The following is a 27,518-nucleotide window of genomic DNA, read 5'->3' as shown; positions in this document are numbered from 1 at the left end:
CTGACACCCTGCCTGTCCCCGAAGCCTTCTCCCTCCACCCCTCTGGTGAGTGCTTGTGTTCCAAACCCCCCCAGCTTTGGAGTATCCTGCCGCCATGGGGATGACCACCCTCCCCTGCCTGACAGTGACTGCAGGTCAGGTTAAGAGATAGCTGGAGAGACTACATCGAGGCAAAGCTACTGGACCCGATAGTATCAGCCCCAGGGTACTGAAGGCTTGTGTAAGCCTTGTGTCTGGTATTTTGAAGCACCTTTACAATCTGAGTCTAAGTCAGGAAAAGATACTGGTGTTATGGAAGACTTCCTGCTTGGTTCCTGTACCCACGAAGGTGACTCCATCTGAACTTAATGACCACAGACCAATTGCCCTCACATCTCATGTGACGAAGGTGCTGGAGAGGCTAGTCCTGTCTTAACCTGGACCACAGGTGAGATCTTCATTGGACCCTCTACAGTTTGCCTCTCAACCTCATGTGGGAGTGGATGATGCCGTCATCTCCCTGTTGCAGAGAGCTCACTCCCACCTGGATGATGCTGGTGACATTGTGAGAATCACATTTTTAAAAATTTCTCTAGTGCCTTCAATACAATTCAGCCACTTCTGAGCGAGAAGCTGCAAAGGATGGGCGTAGAGAAATCCACTATCTTCTGGATTACTGACTACCTGACAGATAGACCCCAGTTTGTACGGCTGGGTAGTTCTCAGTCTGAGATGGTGGTGAATGGCATTGGAGCCCCACAAGGGACTGTCATGTCTCCATTTCTGTTCACACTGTACACCTCAGACTTTCAGAACAAATCTGAATCTTGTCACTTGCAGAAGTTCTCTGATGACTCTGTGGTGGTTGGGTGTATCAGAGACTAGTAGGAGTTGTGTATATCAGAGATGGGCAGGAATCAGAGTACAGAGGACTGGTGGACAAGTTTGTGGAGTAGTTCGGGAGGAATCTCCGGCTCCTGAATGTGGCCAAGACCAGGGAGATGGTGATTCATTTTAGGAGGAAGAGGACTGTAATGAGTCCTCTATGCATTCTGGAAGAAGACGTTGGAGTGGTGGAGGAGTACAAATACTTGGGTGTTCACCTTACAACAGACTTGACTGGAAAACCAACACCAAGAAGTGATGAGCAGACTCTATTTTCTAAGGAAGCTGAGACCTTTCAATGTGTGCTGCAGGATGTTGGGGATCTTTTACTAGTCTGTTGTAGTGAGTGCAGTCTTCTTTCCAGCTTTATTTGGGGGAGCAGCATCGGTGCTGGTGATTCAAAAAGGTTAAATAAACTCATCAAAAAGGCTGAATTCATCCTTGGCTACAGCCCAGACTCTTTTGAGTTAGTAGTGGAGGAGGTCACTAAACGAACAGTTATCCATTATGGACAATCAGGCACATCCTCTCCATGACCTGCTGAATAAGCGGCAGAACACCCTTTCAAACAGACTCACTCAGCTCTGCTGTCACAAGGATCATTACAGAAAGTCTTTCCTACCAAATGCAATAAGCATATACAACAGTTCATCTCTGTCCGACAGGCGAACACACATCTTAGTACAATAGTCTCTGTTTTATTATTTGATACATTATTATTGCATTGCACATTGGTAAATTATTGTGCATATTAATATTCTGTATTTTATTATTAATATTATTGTTTTTATTATTATTTATTATCATTGCTGAGTGTGTTTTTAAATTTTACTGCTGTACCGAAATAATTTCCCACTTAGGGTCGATAAAGTGCTTATCATTATTATAGTCACAACTATAAACTCTTTTCAATAGCAGTATATATATTTTACATTTAAGAAAAGAGATACAATGAGACCAAAGTGTGTAAATTCACCATAAGGCATCATATTGGAAAATATGTTTTGAATCCTGATTTGTTCTGTGTGAAAGGATTTCTGTGAGGGAAGACACAGTGTAACTGGAAACCTGGGAGAGAACATATCTGATAAGATTGCACTTTCATGAGAAGAAGTGCCTGTGTATAGAGAACAGTGTAAGGATGCCTTGGATAGATTTACTCTCTCTTGGCTGTGATGACAACAGCAGGGATGAACTGCCAGCTATCAATATCAGAGCACAGAAGTTTTGCACAAGTGAGAAAATGTAGGAAATCCGCTCCAATGAAAAATGATACTCCACAGTAATAAAGATATCCTAACACATAGGATATCAGCTGCAGTTATCTGAGCTGGCCTGCAAAAATCATTGCTGGGAATATTATTCTATTTAATTAAAACTGGTGATCCCCTAAATTATATGGTGACTAAATATTTGGAGAACTGCCATATTCTTTTTATAGAGGTGAAAACATTTCTAAATTATAATATCATTACTTGCTTCCAGTCAAGGAGATCAGTAATATCTGGAAACAGGTGAATGTTTGATTAATTGGGTATGTCTGTCTGTTTTGAAAGTCCACATACTCCAGTCAATGAAGCTTTATTCTTCTGTAATTTGGGGAGGAACATCACATTTCACCAGAACAAGCACTGGAAAGACAATTCATTGCTTCCTATTCATTGTGTTGTCTTCACATACTCCCACAGTCAGTTATGATATCATTAAAAATTGTAGGAATATACTTTGAAATTCAAAATCAGAATAGACATTGATACAAATACACAAATGACTTCAATACCAAAGAAAGAAATTTATGTTTTCAGTGGAAAATCCATGGTGAATGGAAAAACAAATCATACCAACCCTTTAAAGAAGTAAATGAAACAATAATGAAAAAAACAGCAGTAAGGTTGAGGATCCAGAATGAAAATGATGCTATCCAATTGAAAGTCAGTTAATCCAATATTATTTTAACCATTGCTGGGTACCTTATGTTACGTACCCCGTAACTGGGTTGCCAAACCAGCAGAAATGGATCACTCAGTTGGAGTCTGGAGTACTAGAACTAAGGAAGTTTTATTAAAGAAACAAGCAACACAGTAATCGAAAGGATAATAAATGCAACAGTTCAGCGATGATAAACACACGTGCACAGAATTAAGATAACAGCATCAATCAAGCTCTATCGTTGTCTAGGGGTAAATGACCAAATTTCAAAATAACTCAAAGTTCAGTCCAGTTCAGTTCGCAGTAATCGTTGCCATGGCGATGGACAACGTGGGGGAAGAGAGAGAGAGAGAACAGGAACAACTGATCATTCAGACACTGCTTCACTCACAGACCGGCGAGATGGCTCACAAGCAACTTTTGGGCGGGTCCTTGGTGATGTCACCTGAGGTCACCGACTGTGACCCCTCCTCCAGATGCGGTCGATCCTCTGCAGTGAACCCGGCACCGAGGCAAGGGCGGACACACACCGGGTTCCCGCTGATCATACCTTTCCACCCTGGTCGTTGTCTGGTACTTCTCACCCACTCGTGAGAGGCGCACCGCTTCCAGGGTCTCGTTACCTCGGGTGGCGTCTCTGTCTGTCTTAGTGAACCTGTCCCTTTTTATCCCCCTGCTGGGGTATCGCCTGTCCATCACTTCAAACAGTTCAGGGTTCAAAGGGGGAGCTGCTCCAGACAGCTCTCTCTCTCCCACGTCCCTTCATTACACATCTCCAGATGCTGCTCCATTGTTCCTTATCTCTCCTTCCCCTGAGGGCAGGTGGCAGACCAACTGCTGATGCCATTGATGCTAGCCCAGGCCAGCAAACATCTTAATTTTATGTGTATTCTCGTCACACTTTATACTTGAAAATCCGATGCTAACTTTTTGATAAGATATTCATTTGCCTTAACCACCTTTTTCAGCAGAATATTCCCTCAAATTACATTAAAAGTATAATGATGTGCAAGCTGCATCTTCATTGCAACTTTCAGTCTCAAAAAGAACATTCCCTGTTTACTCACAAAGTTTTATTCACTGAAACCATGGGAGTAAAAGGGTCAACTTTCAAACTTCTCTGAGATCTGTGACCACCTGCAATCTTAAACATGACTGTAAATTGCTTTGCCTCTGAAGGGCAAAGTTATGTTCACTCTCTTTGCTTCAGTATCCTTCTGGTTTGCCGCATCTCAAAATTTGTGGTTCACTGCACACAAACTCACCAGTTGAAAGAGAAGACTTCTACCATTTCATCAGTCAACAACTTTCCCAAAACACATTATTCCTTACAAATAACTTACTAGCAGCTTCTTGTTAGAAGCATCTAGCTGTAGACCTGGAAGTATCCACAGTACAATGAACATCCCTCTTATGGGTACCAGCCTGATTAGCTCCCGCTGACATCCCATTTTTGCAGCATCCACGAACTTAAAAGCAGTAAAATTTCCTTACATCTCAAAAAGTGCTGCTTGTATTTTGGTTTGTCCTTTTAAGAGCTGGCTTCTCAGATTGCATCTATAAGGCCAAACGCTGACAAGCTGCAAGAACTTGCAATAGGTTAATAGAATAAATTGTGCCAAAACTGACATAGGTCTGTGCTTCCTGGGACAATCTGGCAGTGCTGGTCTGTGAACCTCACAATTGAAGCCCATGATACTCATGGAATTTTCATAAGGAGTGTTAGATTGATCCACCAAACAGCTTTAACACCACTGAACAGCAAAGTAATTTCTGGACTTTTTTTCAAAGATTACTTTTTGTCAAAGTATTATGTAAAAATATAAATGATATTTCATATTAACTAGCAATTTCCTGAACATGGTATATTGATTGCTCAAGCTGTCTAGAAATTTTTGGTTTATCTCCACATACCTCCTACTAAAGAAGCTGTTTCCACCTCTGTTTCTGAAAAGACATGCTGTTAAACACACTAAGTTTAAGATTATGTTCCCTATAAATGAAATGAACAGTATTGTCAATTTAGAGACTCCAGTTAGATCTCCCCTCAAACTTCTGAAGGATTTTTTGCAATTTGCCTTCAGAATTTAATCCTTCATATCCTACATTTAATTCTATTGATGACTTTTCAATGTTTTCCCCCTCCTGTAGAACTGTTCAAAGGTGGATGTAATAAGCCAGATAGATCTGAAGCAGCAATTTTTTCATTTGAATTCCAGCTTCTGAATACAAGATCCATCCAGAATAGTTTGACCGCTCACTTAATTTGCTTGTTTATAATTTTCTGTTCTCATTCACACAATTTATGGTGTCTTCTAACCTAATATCATGTATATATAGGACTATTCATTTGCCTGTTCATTAATATATATGGTAAAAACATGAAACTCCACTACGGGTCTCTAGTACACACCACCTGTTCTATCCTGCCAATCAGAAAACAAGCCATTTTTCCCCATACACTCTGGCTATTTATATCCATGTGTACTTGGAATGTTGCTATGGAAGGTCAGTCCTGGAGAATAATTGGAGAAAGTCATAGAGCATGGAAACCTGCCCTTTAGCCCAACTGGTCCATATCAAACAAGATCCCATTCTAAGCTTGTACCACTTGCCCATGTTTAGCCAATATTCCTCCAAACCATTCCTATCCATGTATCTGTCCTAGTACCTTTTAAATGCTGTTAATATACCTGGCCCAACCACTTCCTCTGGCAGCTCATTCCATATACTGACCAGCCTCTGGGTGAAAAAAGTTTCTCTTCAGGTTCCTACTAAATCTGTCCACTCTCCCAATCTTATGCCCCTAGTTCTTACTTCCTCAACCCTGAGAAAAATTTGCTCTAGCTATATCTCTCGATTTTACACAGTATACCTCTATAAGATCACCCCTCATTCTCCTACACTGCGGTGAAAAATGTTCCAACCTGCTCAATTTCTTTCCATAACTCGGTCACTCAAGTCCTGGCAATGTCCTCATAAATCTTCTCTGTACTCTTTCTAGCTTAATGGCATCTTTCCTGTAGCATGTTGACCAAAACTGAACACAATATTCCAAATATGGACCCAACAACATCTTGTACAACTGCAACATATCATCCCAACTAATTTAATATGACAAGATTGCTTTCATCCAATTCTACCTTTTAAGTATAATTTATTAGTTTCACCTTCTTGTCTCCTTATCATTTAGCACAAAAAAAATCCTTCAGCTCAGCTTGTCCATGCTGCCCATCAAGCTCTGAGTACCCTTGCATTATGGAAGGGTTGCATTCTTGGAAAACCGTCTGCATTGTGATTTTCTGTAATGCAAGCACTTGTAATTTTTTTTAAATTTAGAGATACATCAAGAGTAAGAGGTGGCCTTCTTGATTTCCAGATTTCCTAGCATTTCCAAATGCTAGAGTGGCCTCCAGCAAGTAGCAACCTACGATCATTGTTCGTTGTAAGTTAGTTCAGTTAATTAAATACATTTTGTGTTTACTGTAACACACACAAAATGCTGGAGGAACTCTGGCAAGTAGGTCAAGTAGCATCTATGGAGGGAAATAAACAGCCGATATTTTAGCCAGGGACCTTACATCAAGTCTGGAAAAGAAGGGAGAAGCTAGAATAAAAGTGTAGGGAAAGGGCAAGTGGGAGAGTAATGAGCTTGGCAGGTGATAGGTGAATCCAGGTGAGGAAGTTGAGAAACGGAACGATGGGGGAAGCTGGCAGGTAATGGGTAGAAGAGGCAAAGGGCTGAAGAAGAAGGAATCTGATAGGAGAGGATAGTAGACCATGGAATAAAGGGAAGCAGATGCAGAACCAGAGGGTGGAAGGTAAACGTGATGGATAGATTGTGAGGGTGAGGGTAATGGTAGGGGAGAGGAAGGGGCAAAGGGGCCACAGGAATAAGGAAAATTGCAGGGAAGGGGAACAGAAGGAGTGGTTGCAGCAAGCTAGATAAATTGATATTGATGTTACCAGACCAGCGAGAGAGAGAGAGAGAGAGAGAGAGAGAGAGAGAGAGAGAGGAGGAAAAAAGGAATTGCACAGCACATCTGAAGGCAGTCCCTCCAGCCTGGATGGGAGTGAACACAAATGAGCTGAGTCCTTTCAGTGGCTGAGGAAGACGCAAATTGGAGGAGCAAACACCAAATATTCCATCTTGTAGTCTCTGAACTGATGGCATCAAAATTGATTTCTCTAACAACCACTCCCCTCAGCAAGCCCCCTACCCTCTTATCCCTGTGGTCCCTTATCTCTTTCACTTTACCCTGTCCACCCTCACAACCTACCCACATCTTCACCATCTTCCATGTGGTGCCCCATCTCCTTCTCTTTATTCTATGGTCTGCTGTCCTTGGATCCAAATGGAAGCACAAATGTTGATTGGAAGTCTGGATCAAAGCCCAAAGGTCGATCAGAGGTCTGGCTTGAAGCCTGAAGATTGAACAGAGGTCTAGATTGAGGCCTGAAGTTTGATCAGAAGTCCAGAATTCGAGGCCTGATGGCTGGAGACAGGGTGTGCGAATCTCTGTGAGTCTGTTGGATAAATTGGGACCCAGTGTCTGCAAATCCACAAGTCCACTGGAGACATAGAACATAGAAAATCTACGGAACATTACAGGCCTTTTGGTCCACAATGTTGTGCCGACCATGTAGCCTACTCTAGAAGCTGCTTAGAATTTTCCTACTGCATAGCCCTCTATTTTTCTAAGATCCATGAACCTATCTAAGTCTCTTAAAAGACCTAATCGCATCCACCTCTACCATCTTCGCTGGCAGTGCATTCCACGCACCCACCACACTTACCTCTGACATCCCCCCTTTTACCTATTTCCAAGCACCTTAAGACTATGCCCCCTCATGTTAGCCATTTCAGTCCTGGGAAAGACCCTCGGGCTATCAATATGATCAGTACCACTTATTATCTTATACACCTGAGAATGAAGGAGATGGCCTCTCCTGGACTGTGTATGTGTTTGGATGTGTGGGTGTGTGGGAGGGAGGGAAGAACAGAACTCGTTTCACTATCATTGCTTTGTTGTTTGGTATCTCCTGTTTTGTTGTGTTTGGTGTTGTTCTGCCGAGCATTGTGGGTATGCTGTGTTGGAGCCGGAATTGTAGCGACTTGTGAGCTGCCCTCACCACAACCTTGGGTGTGTTTGTTGTTTACGTTAGTGACTATTTGGCCATATGGATTCAGAGCTGTTTTGCCCATAGAAGATCGACGGTAGTGGTCGACGGGATTTGTTCTATTTGGAGGTCTGATAATAGTGGAGTTCTGCAAGTATCTGCACTGGAACTCTGCTGACTGTGACGTATACAAATGATCTGGACGAAAATGAAAACGGGTGGGTTAGTAAGTTTGCTGATGTTACAAAAATTGATGGTGTTGTGGATAGCATAGAAGACTGACAAAGAATACAGCAGGATATAGATCAGTTGTGGATATGGATGCAGAAAGAGTTTAACCCAGCCAAATGTGAAATGATGCTCCTTGGTAGGTCAAATGTAAAGAGACAGTACACTGTTAAGGGCAAGATCCTTAAAAGTGTTGATAAGCAGAGGGAACTTGGGGTCCAAGTTCATAGCTCCCGAAAAGTGACTACACAGTTTGATAGAGCAACACACACAAATTGCAGGAGGAACTCAGCAGGCCAGGCAGCATCCAGGAAAAGAGTACAGTCGATATTTTAGGCAGGACTTGAGAAAAAAACTAGGGAGTATATTTAAAAAGTGGGGGGACGGGAGAGAGAAACAGAAGGTGATAGATGAAACCTGGAGGAGGAATGAAGAAGTAAGGAGCTGGGAAGTTGATTGGTGAAAGAGACAGAAGGAAAGAAAAGTGGGGAGGAGCACCAGAGGGAGGTGATGGGTGGGCAAGGAGGTAAGGTGAGAGAGGGAAAAGGGGATGGGGGATGGGGAATGGTGAAAGGGGGCATTACTGGAAGTTTGAGAAATTGATGTTCATGCCATCAGGTTGGAGGCTACCCAAACGGAATATAAGGCCTTGTTCTCCAAACTAAGTGCGGCCTCATCATGACAGTTTGAGAGGGTGGTTATGAAGGCGTATGGCATGCTTGCTTTTATGAGTTAAGGCACTGAGTTCAAAAGTCAGAAAGTTATGTTGCAGCTTTATAATATAGACCACATCTGGAGAATTGTATACAGTTCTAGTCACCCCATTATAGGAAAGACATCAAGGCTCTAGAGAGGGAGCGGAAGAGGTTTACTAGGATGCTGCCTGGATTAGAGGGCACCTGCTACCATAAGAGGTTGGACAAACTTGGGTCATTTTCCCTGGAGTGGTGGAGACTGAGGGGAGATCTGATAATGGTTTATAAGATTGTGGGAGGTGCAGAGAGGCAGTATCTTTTTTCCAGGGTTGAAATGTCTAATACCAGAGGCCATGCATTTAAGGTGAGAGGGGGTAATTTCAAAGGAGATATGAGGGTTAAGTTTTTTTTACACAGAGTGGTGGGTGCTGGAATGTGGGGTAGTGGTAAAGGCAGATAACATTAGGGACTTTTAAGAGACATTTATGAGGCACCCAAATGTGAGGAAAATAGAAGGACATAGAAATTGCGTAGGCAGAAGAGATTAATTTAGTTGGCCACTTGATTACTAATTTAATTGGTCTGGCACAACATTCTCGGCCAAAGGGCCTGTAGCTGTGCTGTACTCTTCTGTTTTATATTCTAACAAAGATCTATAAAGGGAAATGTGATAACAAACAGATAATCTATTTTAGCGATGGAGACTCAATTACACTTATTGATCCAAACATGAGCAGGTAAGAAATCTCCTGTTCTTCTTTGTACTTGGGTTTCCCAGCAGAAAGATGCCACCTCTGGCAATGCAGCAATACAGTATTTCAGTATTGTACTCTTCACCCACTAATGCATTCCCTCACTGAATAGTCCTTCAGTACTCAAAACTACATGTCCCCCAGGACTGTACACTTCCCTTTGGTCCTCACTCACTCACACCTGGAGTATTGTGTGCAGTTTTGGTCCCCTAATCTGAGGAAAGACATCTTTGCCATAGAGGGAGTACAAAGAAGGTTCACCAGATTGATTCCTGGGATGGCAGGTCTTTCATATGAAGAAAGACTGGATGAACTGGGCTTGTACTCGTTGGAATTTAGAAGATTGAGGGGGGATCTGATTGAAACGTATAAGATCCTAAAGGGATTGGACAGGCTAGATGCGGGAAGATTGTTCCCGATGTTGGGGAGTTCCAGAACGAGGGGTCACAGTTTGAGGATAGAGGGGAAGCCTTTTAGGACCGAGATTAGGAAAAACTTCTTCACACAGAGAGTGGTGAATCTGTGGAATTCTCTGCCACAGCAAACTGTTGAGGCCAGTTCATTGGCTATGTTTAAGAGGGAGTTAGATATGGCCCTTGTGGCTACAGGGGTCAGGGGGTATGGAGGGAAGGCTGGGGTGGGGTTCTGAGTTGGATGATCAGCCATGATCATAATAAATGGCGGTGCAGGCTCGAAGGGCCGAATGGCCTACTCCTGTACCTATTTTCTATGTTTCCCTCAGGAGTGCTCTCTTGCCCCCTCCCCCCAGGATTGTGCCTTCTCATAATAATGCACTCCTCCCTCAGGACTGTGCTTCACTGCCTGCTGAAGACTCTGCTGTTCCCCCGCCAACACTACAAGACTGCATTTCTTTCCTCAGAACTCTGCTGTCACTACCTCTACACTCCGCCCCCCCTGCCCTCTTCTCCCCAGCATTGTGCACACCCACCTGAGAATGACTGGACTCTCCTATCAGATTCTGCCTTCTCCAGCCCTTTATCTCTTTCAGCAACCGACTTCCCAGCTCTTTACTTCACGCCCCCCGCCACCTCCCAGTTTCACCTACTACCTTGTACTTCTTCCTCCCCTCCCCCTACCTTCTTAGTCTGGCTTCTTATCTCATTTTTCCAGTCCTGATGAAGAACCGCAGCTGGAAACGTTAACTGTTTACCCTTTTTCATAGAAGCTGCCCGATCTGCTAAATTCATCCAGCATTTTGTGTGTATTACTTTAATTTCCAGCACCTGCAGATTTTCCCTTTTGTTTCCTTCCCTCAGGACTGTAATCTCCCCCATCACTATGCCCCTTACTTCAGGGAGTGCGCAAACCCACCGGGACTGTGCTCCCCTCAAGACTCAGCTATTCCCCTACCAGGAATGTGCCCCCACCCCAAGGGGTGAGCTCTTCCACCCGCGCAGTGGGAGTGTAGACGAGATTCTGGGCTAAAATCCCCAGGGTTGCCAAAGGCCAGACCCTGCCTGCCAGTGAGAACGTCCAAATTAAGTTCGGAGAAGCAAGGACCACGCACTCACACACCTCTCGCCGGCGAAAGTCCGTTGGGTGTGTGAGCGAGCCGGTGACGTCAACTCGAGCTGCGGGGACGCGCGCGGGGGCGGGGGCTGCCGGAGCGCGCAGTCGGTGTGATGCGTTTCCGGTGGGTTGTCCGGCGCTGCGGTGAAGGAAGCCGGGGAGAGCGGTTGCAAGATTGGAGGAGGTGCTGGGGATAGCGGTACCCGATCATAGTATGTACACCGACTACTGACACACGCAGCATGGCCGAGAAGGGGAGACTCAGTTTCACTGGTTCGTCCGGACTCAACAAGCCCGTGCCTATGAACCTCTTTGCCACCTGGGAGATAGACGGCTCTTCGCCCAGCTGTATACCCAGGTACAAGGCAGAAGGGCTGCGGGCACGGCTGGCATAGCAGTGGACGATTAAAGGTGGCAGTGGGCTGCAATTGGGGCGTCTGGACTTGTCTGTGTTCAAATTAAGGGTGAGAAGTGGGGGAGGGCAAGGAGTGTGGCAGAATTATTGCCCGGCAGGGCTGATGCAGGCTTGCAGAATTAAGACGGAGAGACAGAAAGACAGAGAGAGTAAATGACACAGGGTGGGATCGGTGGCGGGTGACAAGGCTGGGATGGAGGCGAGAAGTATCTGGTGTAAATAGGGATGATGAACTACCAAAGGGCAAGGATTGTTGTCTGCCTCGAAATGATGCAAGGGAGAAACAGAGAGGAGATAATAGCTTCAACATTGGTGACGATATATTGAAATATTTCTTTTTGTGTATGCATTTTTATCAAATCCCCATTGTTTAAAAAGTTTTACGGGTTTGGCAGAAGTGTGGGAAGCCTGTAAATTGGGACAATGATTGTTTAAATGAATTAAGCTATGGATACCACAGGCGATGCTGCTTTTAAAAATGAGTACAAAGAAGAATGAGCCTCTGACCGCTTGATCATTGCAGATTTATAGAAATATTTAATTATGATGATGTTTATCTTAGAAAGCTTTTAAAATGTAACTGCTGTTCAGTCACCTTGCTGCATAACGCTGTCATAATTGGGAGTAGGCTTCAGTTTTTGCAGGTGTTTTAGACAATATTGTACTGTTTGTAATCTGTAATTGTAAATATTTTTATTACTTTAAATTGTCTATGTATTTAATTGCAATTGTTTATTTTTCCCCCAAAGCACTATTTGGCATGTTAGTTACAGGGACTAAGTGCATACTTGACCCATGTACAAGTGGAGCAGGCAGTGCTGAAGGGAGAGTATGTGAACAATCTGTGCTAAGCAGTTCCATTGAATTTCTTCCTCCTCCCCCCCCCCCCCACCACCTTAAATTTAGAAGCAATTGAGTAACATATTTACCAGCAGCCAAATGATTTACTTTTGTGTTTGGCAAAGTACAACATATTGAACTGTAGTGTATAATCACGAAATGCTTATAGGCAAGTGGAGAACCAGTTTATTCACAAACCAGATGTAATGAAATCGGAAGTGAGAAATGACCACAAAAATCTCTAGTTTAGACAAGACTGACATTCATTAAATACTGAAATCTCCAGTGCCTGTTGGTACATCTGAAATTCTATTGTTTATGGCAGATAAAAGGAGGAGTGACTGGCAAGAACCTCACATGTTTTTATCACAAAGGAAGTAATTTAAATGGAGTGAAACCTTGTTCAGTGTTGTAAAATGCAAAGTAAATAACTGGATGTTTTTTGTTTGCATAGGCTTTGTTTTTTGAAGAATCTGCTAAGTGGATTGCACACCATGTGGTTTTCACTATTTTTCTGCCAGTTGTCTCTTCAGCTGGGGATTGATCCAAAGAGCATTGGTTGCTCTTCAGTGAGGTAGTGCCATGATAGTGTATCTTTCATCTTCTGTGTTGGGAGTTTTCCAACCAAATCTGAGCTTGGTTTCCACAAATAGGCAGATCATGAGATATCAATCGTCATCGGGTTGAATCCAGCAGAAGACGACCTTTGGGACCAGTTGGATCGATGTGAGATGGTTGGCATGTTATTGGTAGAGACATCTCAGTCATCCTGCAACCAGCCTGGGAGACATGATCTGATCTCTTTAGATTAAGCAGGCGGAGACAAATGTCAATTGATACCAGCTGATTCTGCAGATCAAGCATATTCCTTCTGAGTCTGTTTGAAATTTGCTTACTGGGAAATTTTGCTGAACCATCAGGTATTTGATAGGATCTGTAAAATAATTTTATTAAGGAGTCTAGTTTGATTACAGTGTTTAGTGAGAAATTCTTCACTAACACTGAATTAAACGAGGTTCAATTTGGGATTTTTTTTCTTGCCACGTATTTTGTGTCTCTTAAGGAAAGAGAAGCATTTTGATTGCGACTGAACTTTAACCAACTTTAAATTAATTTTGAATCATTTTTTTTGAGTTTAACCCAAGAAATCAATTTGAGATTTCAGTAATAAACACAGTTATAATTACTACATTTTTTGCAGATGTTTAAAAATACAATACAGTGCATTCTAGTTAATTGGACCATCAGTTAATCAGACAACTGCTTATTTGGGACAACTCTTAAAGAACAAAACTTAATCAAGAAAACATCCAGGATTTCTTCTGTTTATTTGAGACACTAGGCTGCTTAATTGGGACAGGAGACTGTTGCTGAACAGTTTCTGACTAGTGTCGCTTGTGCATACCTGTGTCGCTGTTAGACATTATATCGTGCTTAGAGCAAACAGTTTTTAAACAGCTTCGGTTGTGTGTGTTTGTGTTCAAAAAGCCGTGATTTTACAGATAGTTGGTGAGAAATAAGCAGTGAGAGAATTCAGAACTGTTTTGCTCTCTACCATTTCAAGCATTGGGGCTTGGAGATGCCAGAAACGACCAGGAGTGTAAATGAACCAATTTCACTACTTCAACAAGTTAGGAACTCCAAAGAATTCGAAGGTATTGAAAATGATCTTGAATGTTAAAATGAAAATGAAGATTTTGAGGATGCAATTAGTGAAAGCTTCGTATATAGGCAGTAATTATCTACAGTAGATGTCTGCACTGGTTTTGTTCATTTACAGTTAATCAAAAGAATACGCAGCGTGCACTGGATGAATTCCTCTGTAGGTAACTATTGGGAACTAATACACAATTTTATAGGACTGTAGTAGTATTGGGATTGTTCTAATTTGTTTCGAACTTCATTTAAATACATAATTCGTTACTGAGTTGAATGATAGTTTGTCTTTTTTAAAATATCTTTTTAACTATCTCCATAAATCTTTGGCTAATTAGGGCAGGTTCTTAATTGGGCCAAAATGTACTGGTCTCGATGTGTCCCAATTAACTGGAATCCACTGTATATTAGAAGAGTGGGCTGAAAGATGGCAGATGGAGTTTAATGCTGAAAAATGTGAGGTGCTACATTTTGGTAGGACTAATCAAAATAGAAACATAGAAAATAGGTGCAGGAGTAGGCCATTCGGACCTTCGAGCCTGCACCGCCATTCAGAATGATCATGGCTGATTATCCAACTCAGAACCCTGTACCAGCCTTCCCCCCCCCCATACCCCTGATCCCTTTAGTCACAAGGGCCATATCTAACTCCCTCTTAAATATAGCCAAATGAACTGGCCTCAATTGTTTCCTGTGGCAGAGAATTCCACAGATTCACCACTCTCTGTGTGAAGAAGCTTTTCCTAATCTCGGTCCTAAAAGGCTTCCCCTTTATCCTCAAACTGTGACCCCTTGTTCTGGACTTCCCCAACATCGGGAACAATCTTCCTGCATCTAGCCTGTCCAATCCCTTTAGGATTTTATATGTTTCAATAAGATCCCCCCTCAATCTTCTAAATTCCAACGAATATAAGCCTAGTGGATCCAGTCTTTAATCATATGAAAGTCCTGCCATCCCAGGAATCAATCTGGTGAACCTTTGTACTCCCTCTATGGCAAGGATGTCTTTCCTCAGATTGGGGGACCGAAACTGCACACGCTGCTCCGGGTGTCGTCTTGCCAAGGCCTTGTACAGCTGCAGTAGTACCTCCCTGCTCCTGTACTCAAGTTCTCTTGCTATGAATGCCAGCATACCATTCGCCTTTTTCACCGCCTGCTGTACCTACATGCCCACTTTCAATGACTGGTGTATAATGACACCCAGGTCTTGTTGCACCTCCACTTTTCCTAATCGGCCACCACTCAGATAATAATCTGTTTTCCTGTTTTTGACACTAAAGTGGGTAACCTCACATTTATCCACATTAAGTTGCATCTGCCATGAATTTGCCCACTCACCTAACCTATCCAAGTCACCCTGCATCCTCTTAGCATCCTCCTCACAGCTAACACTGCTGCCCAGCTTTGTGTCATCTGCAAACGTGGAGATACTGCATTTAATTCCGTCATCCAAGTCATTGATATATTATTGTAAAGAACTGGGGTCCCAGCACTGAGCCTTGCGGTACCCCACTAGTCACTGCCTGCCATTCTGAAAAGGTCCCGTTTATTCCCACTCTTTGCTTCCTGTCTGCCAACCAATTCTCTATCCACATCAATACCTTACCCCCAATACCGTGTGCTTTAAGTTTGCACACTAATCTCCTGTGTGGGACCTTGTCAAAAGCCTTTTGAAACTCCAAATATACCACATCCACTGGTTCTCCCCTATCCACTCTACTAGTTACATCCTCAAAAAATTCTATGAGATTCGTCAGACATGATTTTCCTTTCACAAATCCATGCTGACTTTGTCCGATGATTTCACCGCTTTCCAAATGTGCTGTTGTCACATCTTTGATAACTGACTCTAGCATCTTCCCCACCACCGATGTCAGGCTAACCGGACTATAATTCCCCGGTTCCTCTCTCCGTCCTTTTTTAAAAAGTGGGGTTACATTAGCCACCCTCCAATCCTCAGGAACTAGTCCAGAATCTAAAGAGTTTTGAAAAATTATCACTAATGCATCCACTGTTTCTTGGGCTACTTCCTTAAGCACTCTGGGATGCAGACCATCTGGCCCTTCAATTGACCTAACACCACTTTCCTACTAACATGTATTTCCCTCCGTTCCTCCATCTCACTGGACCCTCTGTCTCCTACTATTTCCGGAAGATTATTTATGTCCTCTTTAGTGAAGGCAGAACCAAAGTAGTTATTCAATTGGTCTGCCATGTCCTTGCTCCCCATAATCAATTCACCTGTTTCTGTCTGTAGGGGACCTACATTTGTCTTAACCAATCTTTTTCTTTTCACATATCTATAAAAGCTTTTACAGTCAGTTTTTATGTTCCCTGCCAGTTTTCTCTCATAATCTTTTTTCCCTTCCTAATTAAGCCCTTTGTCCTCCTCTGCTGGACTCTGAATTTCTCCCAGTCCTCAGGTGAGCCACTTTTTCTGGCTAATTTGTATGCTTCTTCTTTGGAATTGATACTATCCCTAATTTCCCTTGTCAGCCATGGGTGCACTACCTTCCTTGATTTATTCTTTTGCCAAACTGGGATGAAAAAATATGACATACATGGTAAATGGTAGGGCATTGAAGAATGCTGTAGCACAGAGGGATCAAGGAATAATGGTGTATAGTTCCCTGAAGGTGGAATCTCATGTGGATAGGGTGGTGAAGAAAGCTTCTGGTATGCTGGCCTTTATTAATCAGTGCATTGAGTATAGGAGTTGGGATGTGGTGTTGAGGTTGTATAGGGCATTGGTGGGGCCAGATTTGGAGTGTTGTGTGGGGTTCTGGTCACCGAATTATAGGAAAGATGTCAATAAAGTTGAGAGAGTACAGAGGAGGTTTACTAAAATGTTGCCTGGGTTTCATCTCCTAAGTTACAGAGAAAGATGTTGTCATTTACAGTTAAATTGGATAGCTATATGGACAGGAAAGGAATGGAGGGTTATGGGCTGAGTGCAGGTCGGTGGGACTAGGTGAGAGTAAGAGTTCGGTACGGACTAGAAGGGCCGAGATGGCCTGTTTCCGTGCTGTAATTGTTATATGGTTATATCAATGCTTCTATAGTCAGAAGGCACAGTAGTTGAACAAATGTTTTTCAAATATATGTTCATATTCTTTACTAAATTGGTAGTAAATAAGTTGCATCAATTTATTATCTCTAATGTTTTGGGTATCCTAAAAATGTCATCATCTGTATAGAACATAGAATAGTACAGCACAGTACAGGCCCTTCAGCCCACTTTTTTGTGCCGACCCTCAAACCCTGCCCCCCATATAACCCCCCACCTTAAATTCCTCCATATACCTGTCTAGTAGTCCCTTAAATTTCACGAGTGTATCTGCCTCCACCACTGACTCAGGCAGTGTATTCCATGCACCAACCACTCTCTGAGTAAAAAACCTTCCTCTAATATCCCCCTTGAACTTCCCACCCTTACCTTAAAGCCATGTCCTCTTGTATTGAGCAGTGGTGCCCTGGGGAAGAGGTGCTGGCTATCCACTCTATCTATTCCTCTTAATATCTTGTATACCTCTATCATGTCTCCTCTTATCCTCCTTCTCTCCAAAGAGTAAAGCCCTAGCTCCCTTAATCTCTGATCATAATGCATACTCTCTAAACCAGGCAGCATCCTGATAAATCTCCTCTGTACCCTTTCCAATGCTTTCACATCCTTCCTATAGTGAGGCGACCAGAACTGGACACAGTATTCCAAGTGTGGCCTAACCAGAATTTTACAGAGCTGCATCATTACATCGCGACTCTTAAACTCTATCCCTGGACTTATGAAAGCTAACACCCCATAAGCTTTCTTAACTATCCTATCTACCTGTGAGGCAACTTTCAGGGATCTGTGGATATGTACCCCCAGATCCCTCTGCTGCTCCACACTACCAAGTATCCTGCCATTTACTTTGTCCTTCCAAAATGTACCACCTCACATTTCTCCGGGTTGAACTCCATTTGCCACTTCTCAGCCCACTTCTGCAACCTATCAGTGACTCTGTGCAATCTTCGACAATCCTCTACAGTATGTACAACACCACCAACCTTTGTGTCATCTGCTAACTTGCCAACCCACCCTTCTATCCGCACATCCAGGTCGTTAATAAAAATCACGAAGAGTAGAGGTCCCAGAACTGATCCTTGTGTATATAGGAAAATGGAGAACCTGTCAATGTACAAATAGGAAATACTAAATGACCACCAAATCAGTATTTTAATAAGGGATTGGTGTTTAATTAGAACATTGGTGATTTATAATCATCTGAATAAAGATAGCTTGCTTAAGGATGGCACCTTAAGCAATTCATCAATACCACTGAATTGTCAGGCTATTTTATTCATTCCAACTGTAGATTAACACCTGAAGCTAAGAACTCCAGCTCTTTGTCAAAATATCACAATCTATATTCAAACTTTAGACTTGTTTCTTGAATGTCCACGTTAGTTGTCATACATAAATTTGTAAATTTTTACTATTGAATATCAATTTTTGAGGAAAACATTTAGTGCTATGTTCTTTAGTTTATTTATAAACAGCCTGAGCAGCATGTATTGTATTCCATCAATATAATTGTAACTTCATTACAAGCTTTACATTGGTCCAATTAGTCTAGGGTAATTGGAAGGCACAGCCGGCCACTGATAATGGCACCTGCACCAGACTTCAAAGCGAGTGGTCCCGGGTTCAAATCCGGCTGGCCTCTTGCGTGCTTTCCATTTGTGCTGTGTTGAGCATTGAGCTTGCAACTCGGCCTTTTAAAAAAACAGACAAAAATGCTAAAGAAACAGCAAGGTTGCCACCCGATGTGCCACAAGGTGCAGAAAGGAACAACAGCAACAATTGTAAGGCATAGTAGATCAGGGGTTCCCAACCTGGAATCCACGGACCCCTCAGCTAATGGTAAGAGACCATGGCATAAAAAAATGTTGAGAACCTCTGCAGTAGATGGAAAAGCTGAAAAGGCGAGAATCTGTATTTAGCTGTAATAGTTCTTGTGTTTCATTTTGTCTTGATTTAATTTTACTTTCAGACAATAGTGTTAAATGCAATTAGCATTTGCAACTGTTTTTAACCTTTAAGCAATACAGGCAATTTCTGCAGAATAATTTGTAGCTGAGTTGATGGTTACAAAGAGGAATTAAACATTCAAACCTCAAATGTGTACTTGTGTACTTGTTTTAGTTTTTGGTGTAGCAGCATCATTGCAATCCTCTGAGTTAGGCAATTGAAGTAATGTCACTTAATACACAATTGGATTAAACATAGTTTGCCTGATTGCATAATCAATAAATTAAAGTTTACAAAAGTTGTAGATCTTTTGTATTTCACAAGTATAGTTCCCAGGTGGTATTTTCTGTTCAGTTGTTTGCTCTTCCTGTAGAACTATTTCTTATTCAGCCAGAAAATTTTTAGGCCAATTAGAGCTATTATTGGCTATGAGGTCAAGATTTGTGTTGGACCTGGGTCTCATATGAGTAAATTGAGTGGAGGCACAGTGCAGTCATTATCTAACTGAATGACAGATTGGACTCTCAACTGAATGGCATACTTTTGTTTTTCTGCTGCTAGTATTGCCAGATGAGATCATCTGTGGTGGTGGCACCTCATTTGTGGCTAAATCCCACGTGATTGTGGGTCCAGGTTTTAAGATGGATTTTAATTATTTTGAGGAAGAAAGATCGGATTCATGGCACATACAGAGCTGGGAAACTGACCGGTTTGGTTGCAATGAGTTAAATGTTTTTGTTATTTTGCTTACAAGGCACCGGTATGGTGCTGATGAAAAAATTGTTTTTAATTTGCAAATATTTAGTACATAATTTCCTATTTTTAGGCTGGGTGGATGTTTCTCCTCAAATTATGTGATCTAAATCAGAACCAGGTTTAATATCACGATCATATGTCATGAAATATGTTGTTTTGTCGCAGCAACACATTGCAATACATAATAACTATAAATTGCAATAAGAAATATTTATAAAAAGATAAATAGGTGAAACAGAGAGGGAAAAACTACTGAGATAGTGTTCATTGTCAGTTCAGAAATCTGATGATGGAGGGGAAGAAGCTGTTCCTGAAATGTTGGGTGTGTGTCTTCAGGCTCCTGTACCTCCTGTTTGATGGTAACAATAAGAAAAGGGCATGTCCTGTTTGAATGGGGTCCTTAATGATGGATGCTGCCTTTCTGAGGCATCGCCTTTTGAAGGTGTCCTGGATGCTGGGAGGCTAGTAGCCGTGATGAAGCTGGCTGAGTTTACAACTTTGCAGCTTTTCTAATTCTGTGCAGTGACCCCTCGCTACCAGATGGTGATGCAACCAGTTAGAAATCACTTCAAGGTACATCTGTTGAAATTTGTGTGTGTCTTTGGTGACATACCAATTCTCAAACACCTAATGAAATGTAGCCGCTGTTGTGCCTTTCTGTAATTGCATAAATCTGTTGGGCCCAGGGTAGATCCTCAGAGATGTTGACACACAGGAACTTGAAACTGTTTACCCTTTCCACTTCTGATCCTTTGATGAAGACTGGTGTGTGTTCTCTTGACTTCTCCTTCCTGAAGTCCACAATCAATTCCTTGGTCTTGCTGACATTGAGGGTAAAGTTGTTGCTGCAACACCACTCAACCAGCAGATCTTTCTCTCTCCTGCACGCTTCCTCGTCACCATCTGAAATTCTGAAACAACAGTTGTGTCATCGGCAAATTTATAGATGCCATTTGAATTGTGACTAGCCACACAATCAAATATCAGCATCAGATATCGCTCTAGTATCAATTGTTTGGTGACAATAAAGTAATCGTGGATGTAGAGAGAGTAGAGCAGTGGGTTAAGCATGCATCCTTGAGGTGTGCCTATGTTGATTGTTAACAAGGAGGAGATGTTATTTCCAATCCACACTGACTGGTCTCCTGGTGAGGAAGTCGAGGATCTAGTTGTAGAGGGAGGTACAGAGGTTCAGTTTTGGAGCTTTTGAATAGAACTGAGGGTATGATTGTGTGCTTATATAATCTATTAAATAAACAGGGCAGAATAATTTGTTAATATATATTTAGCCCTATGAGCAGTATCTAGACATAACTGTCACCACCTTTGATCTGTGGAAAAATGCAGGAACCAGTTTGCATGCAGCAAGTTTCTACAAGTAATAAGATCACATTATAATAATGTTAAGTAAGGACACACATTGTCGAGGAACTGGAAGAGCTCCTCTGTTGTGCTTCAAAGTGTGCAGTGGGGCCTTTTACACACACTTGAGAGGACAGATGGGCTCTTTCTTTAATGTTTCAAAAAGGTGTCTTAATAACAGTGCCAATCTTCTTTGCAACATTTTGACATGTGCTATCAATGAGCTAGATTTGGCTGAAAACTGGATATAAAATCAGAGATAAAAGTGCTTATGGCTTTAACACCTTTGTTTCATATTTTATTTTTCATTCCTTCCCTTTTGACTTACTGGGAGAAAAGAAGTTTAAATGGCTTCTGGTCCATCCATAATGTCAGGGAAAATAAACCCCTGCCCCATTGGCCCTCTAACTATGTACGAATGTCATATAATGCTTCCAAATGGAAGTTGTCCTGTCCAAGACCGGAAGAAGCTACAGAAGGTCGTGAACACAGCGCAGCACATTACACAAACCAATCTTCCGTCCTTGAAATCACTTTACACCGCATGCTGTCAGAGCAGTGCTGCCAGGATAATCAAGGACACGACCCACTCAGCCAGCACACTTTTCGTCCCTCTTCCCTCAGGGAGAAGGCTCAGGAGCTTGAAGACTTGTAAGGCCAGATTTGGGAACAGCTTCTTTCCAACTGTGTTAAGACTGCTGAACGGATCCTGACCCAGATCTGGGCCGTACCCTCCAAATATCCGGACCTGCCTCTCGATCTTTTTTGCACTACCTTACTTTACTTTTTCTATTTTTTATTTATGATTTATAATTTAAATTTTTAATATTTACTATCGATTTGTAATCCAGGGAGCGTGAAGCGCAGAATCAAATATCGCTGTGATGATTGTACGCTCTGGTATCAATTGTTCGGCAACAATAAAGTAAAGTAAATGCCATTCTACTATAGGAAATCTAAACTGTTGAATTCAATTGAGCACCCAACTGGGCTCTCCAGTGGACAAATATTAATGTGCTTTCTAGGTCAAAACAATTTTAGACAGAAGGAGAAGGGATATCAAATTGGTGGTGAGTGAAAGTTTGTAATTTTAATAGAATAAGAGGTCAAGCATAAATGTTAATTGGCTCTCAAATAGGAAAGACTGTCTATCCTTTCAAACTTGATCCCAGTGCTATTTGGTCATGTGAGTAAATACTTAGTAGGTCTATAACATCTATGGAGAGATTAGAATTAATATTGTGTTTTGGATTGACACCCTTTTATCAATTCTGATCAAAGTTGTTGACCAAAAACATGTAATATCTCTTCTGTGCAGATGTTGCTTGACCTGCTGAGTGTTTTCAGCAGTTTTCATTTCAGATTAAGATCTGAAGTAACACACACAAAATGCTGGAGGAACTCATCAGGCCAAGCAGGATCTATGGAAAAGAGTATAGTTGACATTTTGGACCAAGACTCTTTATCAGGACTGAAGAAAAAAGGATGAGGAGTCAGAGTTAGAAGGTGGGGGGAGGGGAGGAAGAACCACAAGGTGATAGGTGAAACCGGGATGGGGGAGGAGTGAAGTAAAGAGCTGGGAAGTTGATTGGTGAAAGAGATACAGGGCTGGCGAAGTAGGAATCTGATAGGAGAGGACCGAAGGCCATGGAAGAAAGAAAAAGGGGAGAGCATCAGAAGGAGGTGATGGGTAGGTAAGGAGATAAGGAGGTGTTTGAAAGAAGTGTGAGGAGCCAAAGGCGAAATTGAGAGTGAGGACAAGTTCCACCAGAAGGAGGAGAGTGGTGGTGGAGGGGAGCTGGTTGGATCTGGTGTCCAGAAAGATCTTTGACAGCTTTGTGCTATGCAGGGATACTATTGCCTACCTACAGGGTGGGGGCGGGGGCAGGTGGTGGATGCCTGCCTGGTCAGCTAGGACGAGGAGAAAGCTTATGACAGGATATCACACACATATGTGACAGACATGCTCTCCATAATGGGCTCTGGTGTTCGGAGGCGGGGGGGGGGTGGGAATCAGGAATTAGATTTAACTGCTCTGCACAGATACTTGTAGTGCAGTCCAAATCAATGTGTGGGAACCATAGATTCCCCATCAAATCTGAAGTCAGGCAGGGTCGCCTACTCTCCCTTGTCTTCTTTGTGTGGTGTGTAGAACCCTTTGCCAAAGCCGTCAGGAAGAGCATAGGAGGGTGAATTGCCTCCAGTGGAGGATCCCAGGTGAAAATCTCTCTGTACATGGATGACCTCTCTGCCTTCTGCTCAGATGTGAAGTCAGTTCACAGATTGATTAGCGTCTGCGATGAATTTGAGTTGGCATTGGGGACCAAGGTGAACTGCAGGAAGAGCGATGCCATGCTCTTTGGCAACTGTCCCAACTGATCCAGTGTCACCTTCAGTGTTGGTTCTGATTGCTTGAAGGTGCTGGAGATATGGTTTGGAGGGGCTAAGGCCTGCACCAAGAATTGGCTGGAGCTGGTTGGGAAGGTATAACAGAAATTGGGACTGTGGGGAAGACTGTGTCTCTTTCGATAACAGGAAAGAAACTGGTCATCAGTGTGAGGTGGTGTGAGGCTTGCTATACTTGGTGCAGGTGTGGTCTGTCCCCCTCTCCTCCAGCTTGGAAATTACCCGGGTCATGTTCAGGCTTATCTAGGGATCCAGCGCGGAGTGAGTTGCAGTGATCACTTTGTAAAAGACCCTGGAGAATAAGGCAAAGTCGTCTTCCCCTTGATGACAAGTTTGTGTGTGGCTGCATCGCGCTGTGTGTAGAATCTAAGGTTGTGGACACCAAGTAACACTAATGCCAAGGTTTTATCTGTCCCCATTGTTACGAAAGATGGATCTAGCCCCATTGCTATGCAATATCCTAGCCAGCTGGATGTTGTCATACTACCTGTTCTTCATGGAAAAGTTCTTTCAGACCAACACTTTTGACAAGAAATCCATCAGGCAGTGGTCAGCACACCATGTCCTGCAGATGCTGCAGGAGAAGGACTCAATGGATACAGTGGGGTGATTCCCTGAGCAGACTGCCTCGGCCATCTGGCAGAATGGCTCATTACCAGATCTCACCAACGTGCACTAAGGCCTTGCCTGGCTAGTGTTGAGAGGGTCCTCCCAATCAGATCCTTCCTGCATACCCAGACCATCACTCCCACCACATGCTGCTCCCAAGAGGACAGTAGTGAGGTTGAGATGGTAGTTTAGCTTATTGTGGTCTGTGGGTTTACAAAGAGGGTATGGAGAAAGATGCAGGAACCTGTGTTATGGTTCATCCCGAGCAGTTGCATGACAAAGGACTGTCTGATCTATACCCAGGGACACACACAATGGGCGTCAAGTGCTGCTGGAAAATCATCAACTCAGTGAAAGGCACTAGTTGTTTTGCCTGAAACCTGTTGGCATTCCAATGCATCGAGATGTCAGTTGTGAAATGCTGCCGACTGGCGCATTCAAGACTGCAGGGGCATGCGCTGAGGGACGCAGTGAAGCTTGGTGCAGCCACCGCACGGGTTTGGAGGGGCCAGTTTGGATGAGGAAGCCCCTCAATTATTGTAGTAGTGTACCATCTCAGGAGGGCACATGAGTGGCCACAGCGCTATTAGTTTTAAGAAATGTAATTGAAAACTACTTAACACATTGCTATGGATGTAAGAATGAAAATGCATTACACAGTTTATTCCTTTATTGTGAGTGACAGCAGTTTAGGGCAAAGTTTTGACCAGACTGCTTTTGAATGCCACATGAATTTTCCTATCTCCATCAGAGAAGGCAGTCAAAACATTAATTTCATGCTGCTTTTGAAGGATAGCGCCTTCTGATCTGATTAGTCCTCAAGTCTTGAAGGCTTGAATCCACAGACCATTGAGTAATTTTACCACCACTGAACCAAGGTTACTGCTCATGACCCAAGACAGTAATTGAGAATGTTGTATCATAACCTTTATTGCTTTCTAAGTAAACTATGCAAGATGAAGACATAAATATATTCAGCAGCAAAATGAGTTAACAGGAAGTACAGTGCACTCTGGCAACAAACCTGCATGCAAATTAGCAGTTGCTGTCAGAGTGAATACATCAGGTGCAATTCCACATATTGCATTTCTGTAGCTTGGTTCTAAAAATCTGGTACAAGATAGCTTATTTTTTTTAAGGTATTTTCATTTGGAGCTGTTACCCAAATACTTGCAGTCAAAACTTGGATGTCTGTTACAGGTGTCCCCCGCTTTTCGAACGTTCGCTTTACGAAACCTCACTTTTACGAAAGACCTACATTAGTACCCTGTTTTCACTTTCAGAAGGTGTTTTCACTGTTACGGGAAAAAAAAGCAGCGCGCGATAAAAGGCAGCATGCACCCCGAGCAGCTGCTCCCCCCGGGTTCTCGCCGGCATTGCTTAAACACGTGCCTGTGAGCAGCCGTTTTCAAGATGAGTGCCAAGGTATTGGAAAAGCCTAAAAGAGCTCATAAGGGTGTTACACTTAGCGCAAAGCTAGACATAATTAAGCGTTTTGATCACAGTGAACGAAGTAAGGACAAGGTGAGTTTGGCTTGTGGAAGCTGACGAACATGATGTTGAAGAGGTTTTGGCATCCCATGACCAAGAACTGACAGGTGGAGAGCTGATGCAATTGGAAGAAAAAAGGATAACGATCGAAACCGAATGAGTAATGATAAAGTACGACTTTAATTTTGAAAGGGTACGTCAATTTAGGGGATATTTGCAGGATGGTTTAAGTCCTTATAAAGAACTGTGTGATAGAAAAATGCACGAGGCTCAGCAGTCAAGCAAACCTTCCACAGCAGACGATGAACCTCGACCTTTGACATCGAGGCGGGCAGAGATAGAAGAAGATGAGCTGCCTGCTCTAATGGAAACAGACGATGACGAGATGACACCCCAGTGTCCCACCACCCCAACCCCCAGGCCACGTACAGATACTGACTCGCGGAGAATGCAACGGTAGCCGGGAGGCACACAGCACATCTTTAAGAAAAAATCCGAAATAAACATGCTAACTAATTAGGTGCCGCCGACACGTAATTGTCGGCCCAGATCAGGGACAATGCAATCGGAAATCGGCAATGATCTGGGCCAACAATTATGTGCCGGGTGTCACCTAATTAATTAGCATGTTTGTTTCGGCTTTTTTCTTAAAGATGTGCTGTGTGCCTCCCGGCTACCACTGCACTCTTACATGCTTCGCGGCAATGTATCGCTCGGCGGCCTGGAGGGTGGGGGCCACTGCACCACCCAAACTCCGACTCAGCCTAACACACGATCATCAGTGTGCTCTGCGCTGTCTTCCCGATTCCGGTGAGTGATACTACACTGTACATACGTTATTTCCACTTTATATAGGCTGTGTATTTTTATGTGTTATTTGGTATGATTTGGCAGCTTCATAGCTTAAAGGTTACTGGAGGGCGCTTGCGCCATGTTTTTGCCGGCGGCGCTTGCGTGAGATTTGCTGCCAATGGCGCTTGCGTGAGATTTTCGCTACGGAGAACAGTTCAATAATGATTGTAGAAAAGTATTTCTACTGTATATAGACTGTGTATTTATTGTATCATTCCTGCTTTTACTATATGTTACTGTTATTGTAGGTTTTATGTGTTACTTTGCATGATTTGGTAGGTTATTTTTGGGTCTGCGAACGCTCACAAAATTTTCCCATATAAATAAATGGTAATTGCTTCTTCGCTTTATGACACTTCGGCTTACGAACCGTTTCATAGGAACGCTCTACCTTCGGATGGCGGGGGAAACCTGTAGTTGAAAGTTCCTGCCTGCCTGTTTTGAAGAATAATTGAATCCTTTTCTGTGTTTCAATAATCTTTCCTTGCATGGGACATTTTGTACTTGGAGACATACAGTACATACCAAAAACAGAAGCTGTCTGTTAGAGTGTGTGGCCTCCGTTGGTCGTGGTCGACCATGCATACTGCGCTTCGGGTAGTCACTGGTTTGTCGAGCAGCGTCGACTGTGGCTATTGAGGCTGCTCCTGGAACGGTAGGCTCTGCTACAGTTGCTGCATGTGTAGGGCGCTGTGGAATTGTTGTCCACTGTCCGCTGTGCCCTCCGTTTAGCTGTCTGTTATACAAAACACAATAAGGTTTCACTTCCACTGTCTTCACACTCTGCTTAAAGGTGGTTACTTTAAAAGCACTTGTTGCAGAATGTAATATATTGCTATCAAGAAGATGTGCAATACCATCAGCGCCAATGTTAAGAGATGAGATAAGCTACCTCAGCTTCAAAGAATCAGAGAAAATTTACTATCCAGGTGGAAGAGATTTAGGCCATGTTTCCATTTTAATTCTTTATTAATCCTACCTTTCAACTATTAATCTTGAAG

At 42.9% G+C, this 27,518-nt stretch overlaps 1 protein-coding gene across 10 annotated transcripts in view; it reads left to right on the top strand.

Annotated features, from left to right (window-relative positions):
• The first annotated feature begins 11,239 nt into the window (after positions 1–11,239).
• The window catches only part of pacs2 (phosphofurin acidic cluster sorting protein 2), a 301,158-nt gene continuing 284,879 nt past the window's right edge, over positions 11,240–27,518 (top strand). For all 10 annotated transcript variants that reach the window (XM_063052632.1, XM_063052615.1, XM_063052597.1 and 7 more), the window contains exon 1: positions 11,240–11,477. In XM_063052632.1, the coding sequence (XP_062908702.1) occupies positions 11,362–11,477 (116 nt within the window). In that variant the 5' untranslated portion in view covers positions 11,240–11,361. The remainder of the gene's footprint in view (positions 11,478–27,518) is intronic.

This window comes from Mobula hypostoma, chromosome 1, assembly GCF_963921235.1.
Source record: "Mobula hypostoma chromosome 1, sMobHyp1.1, whole genome shotgun sequence".
Classification (NCBI taxonomy): Eukaryota; Metazoa; Chordata; class Chondrichthyes; order Myliobatiformes; family Myliobatidae; genus Mobula; species Mobula hypostoma.
This window is presented reverse-complemented; position numbering and strand designations above follow the sequence as displayed.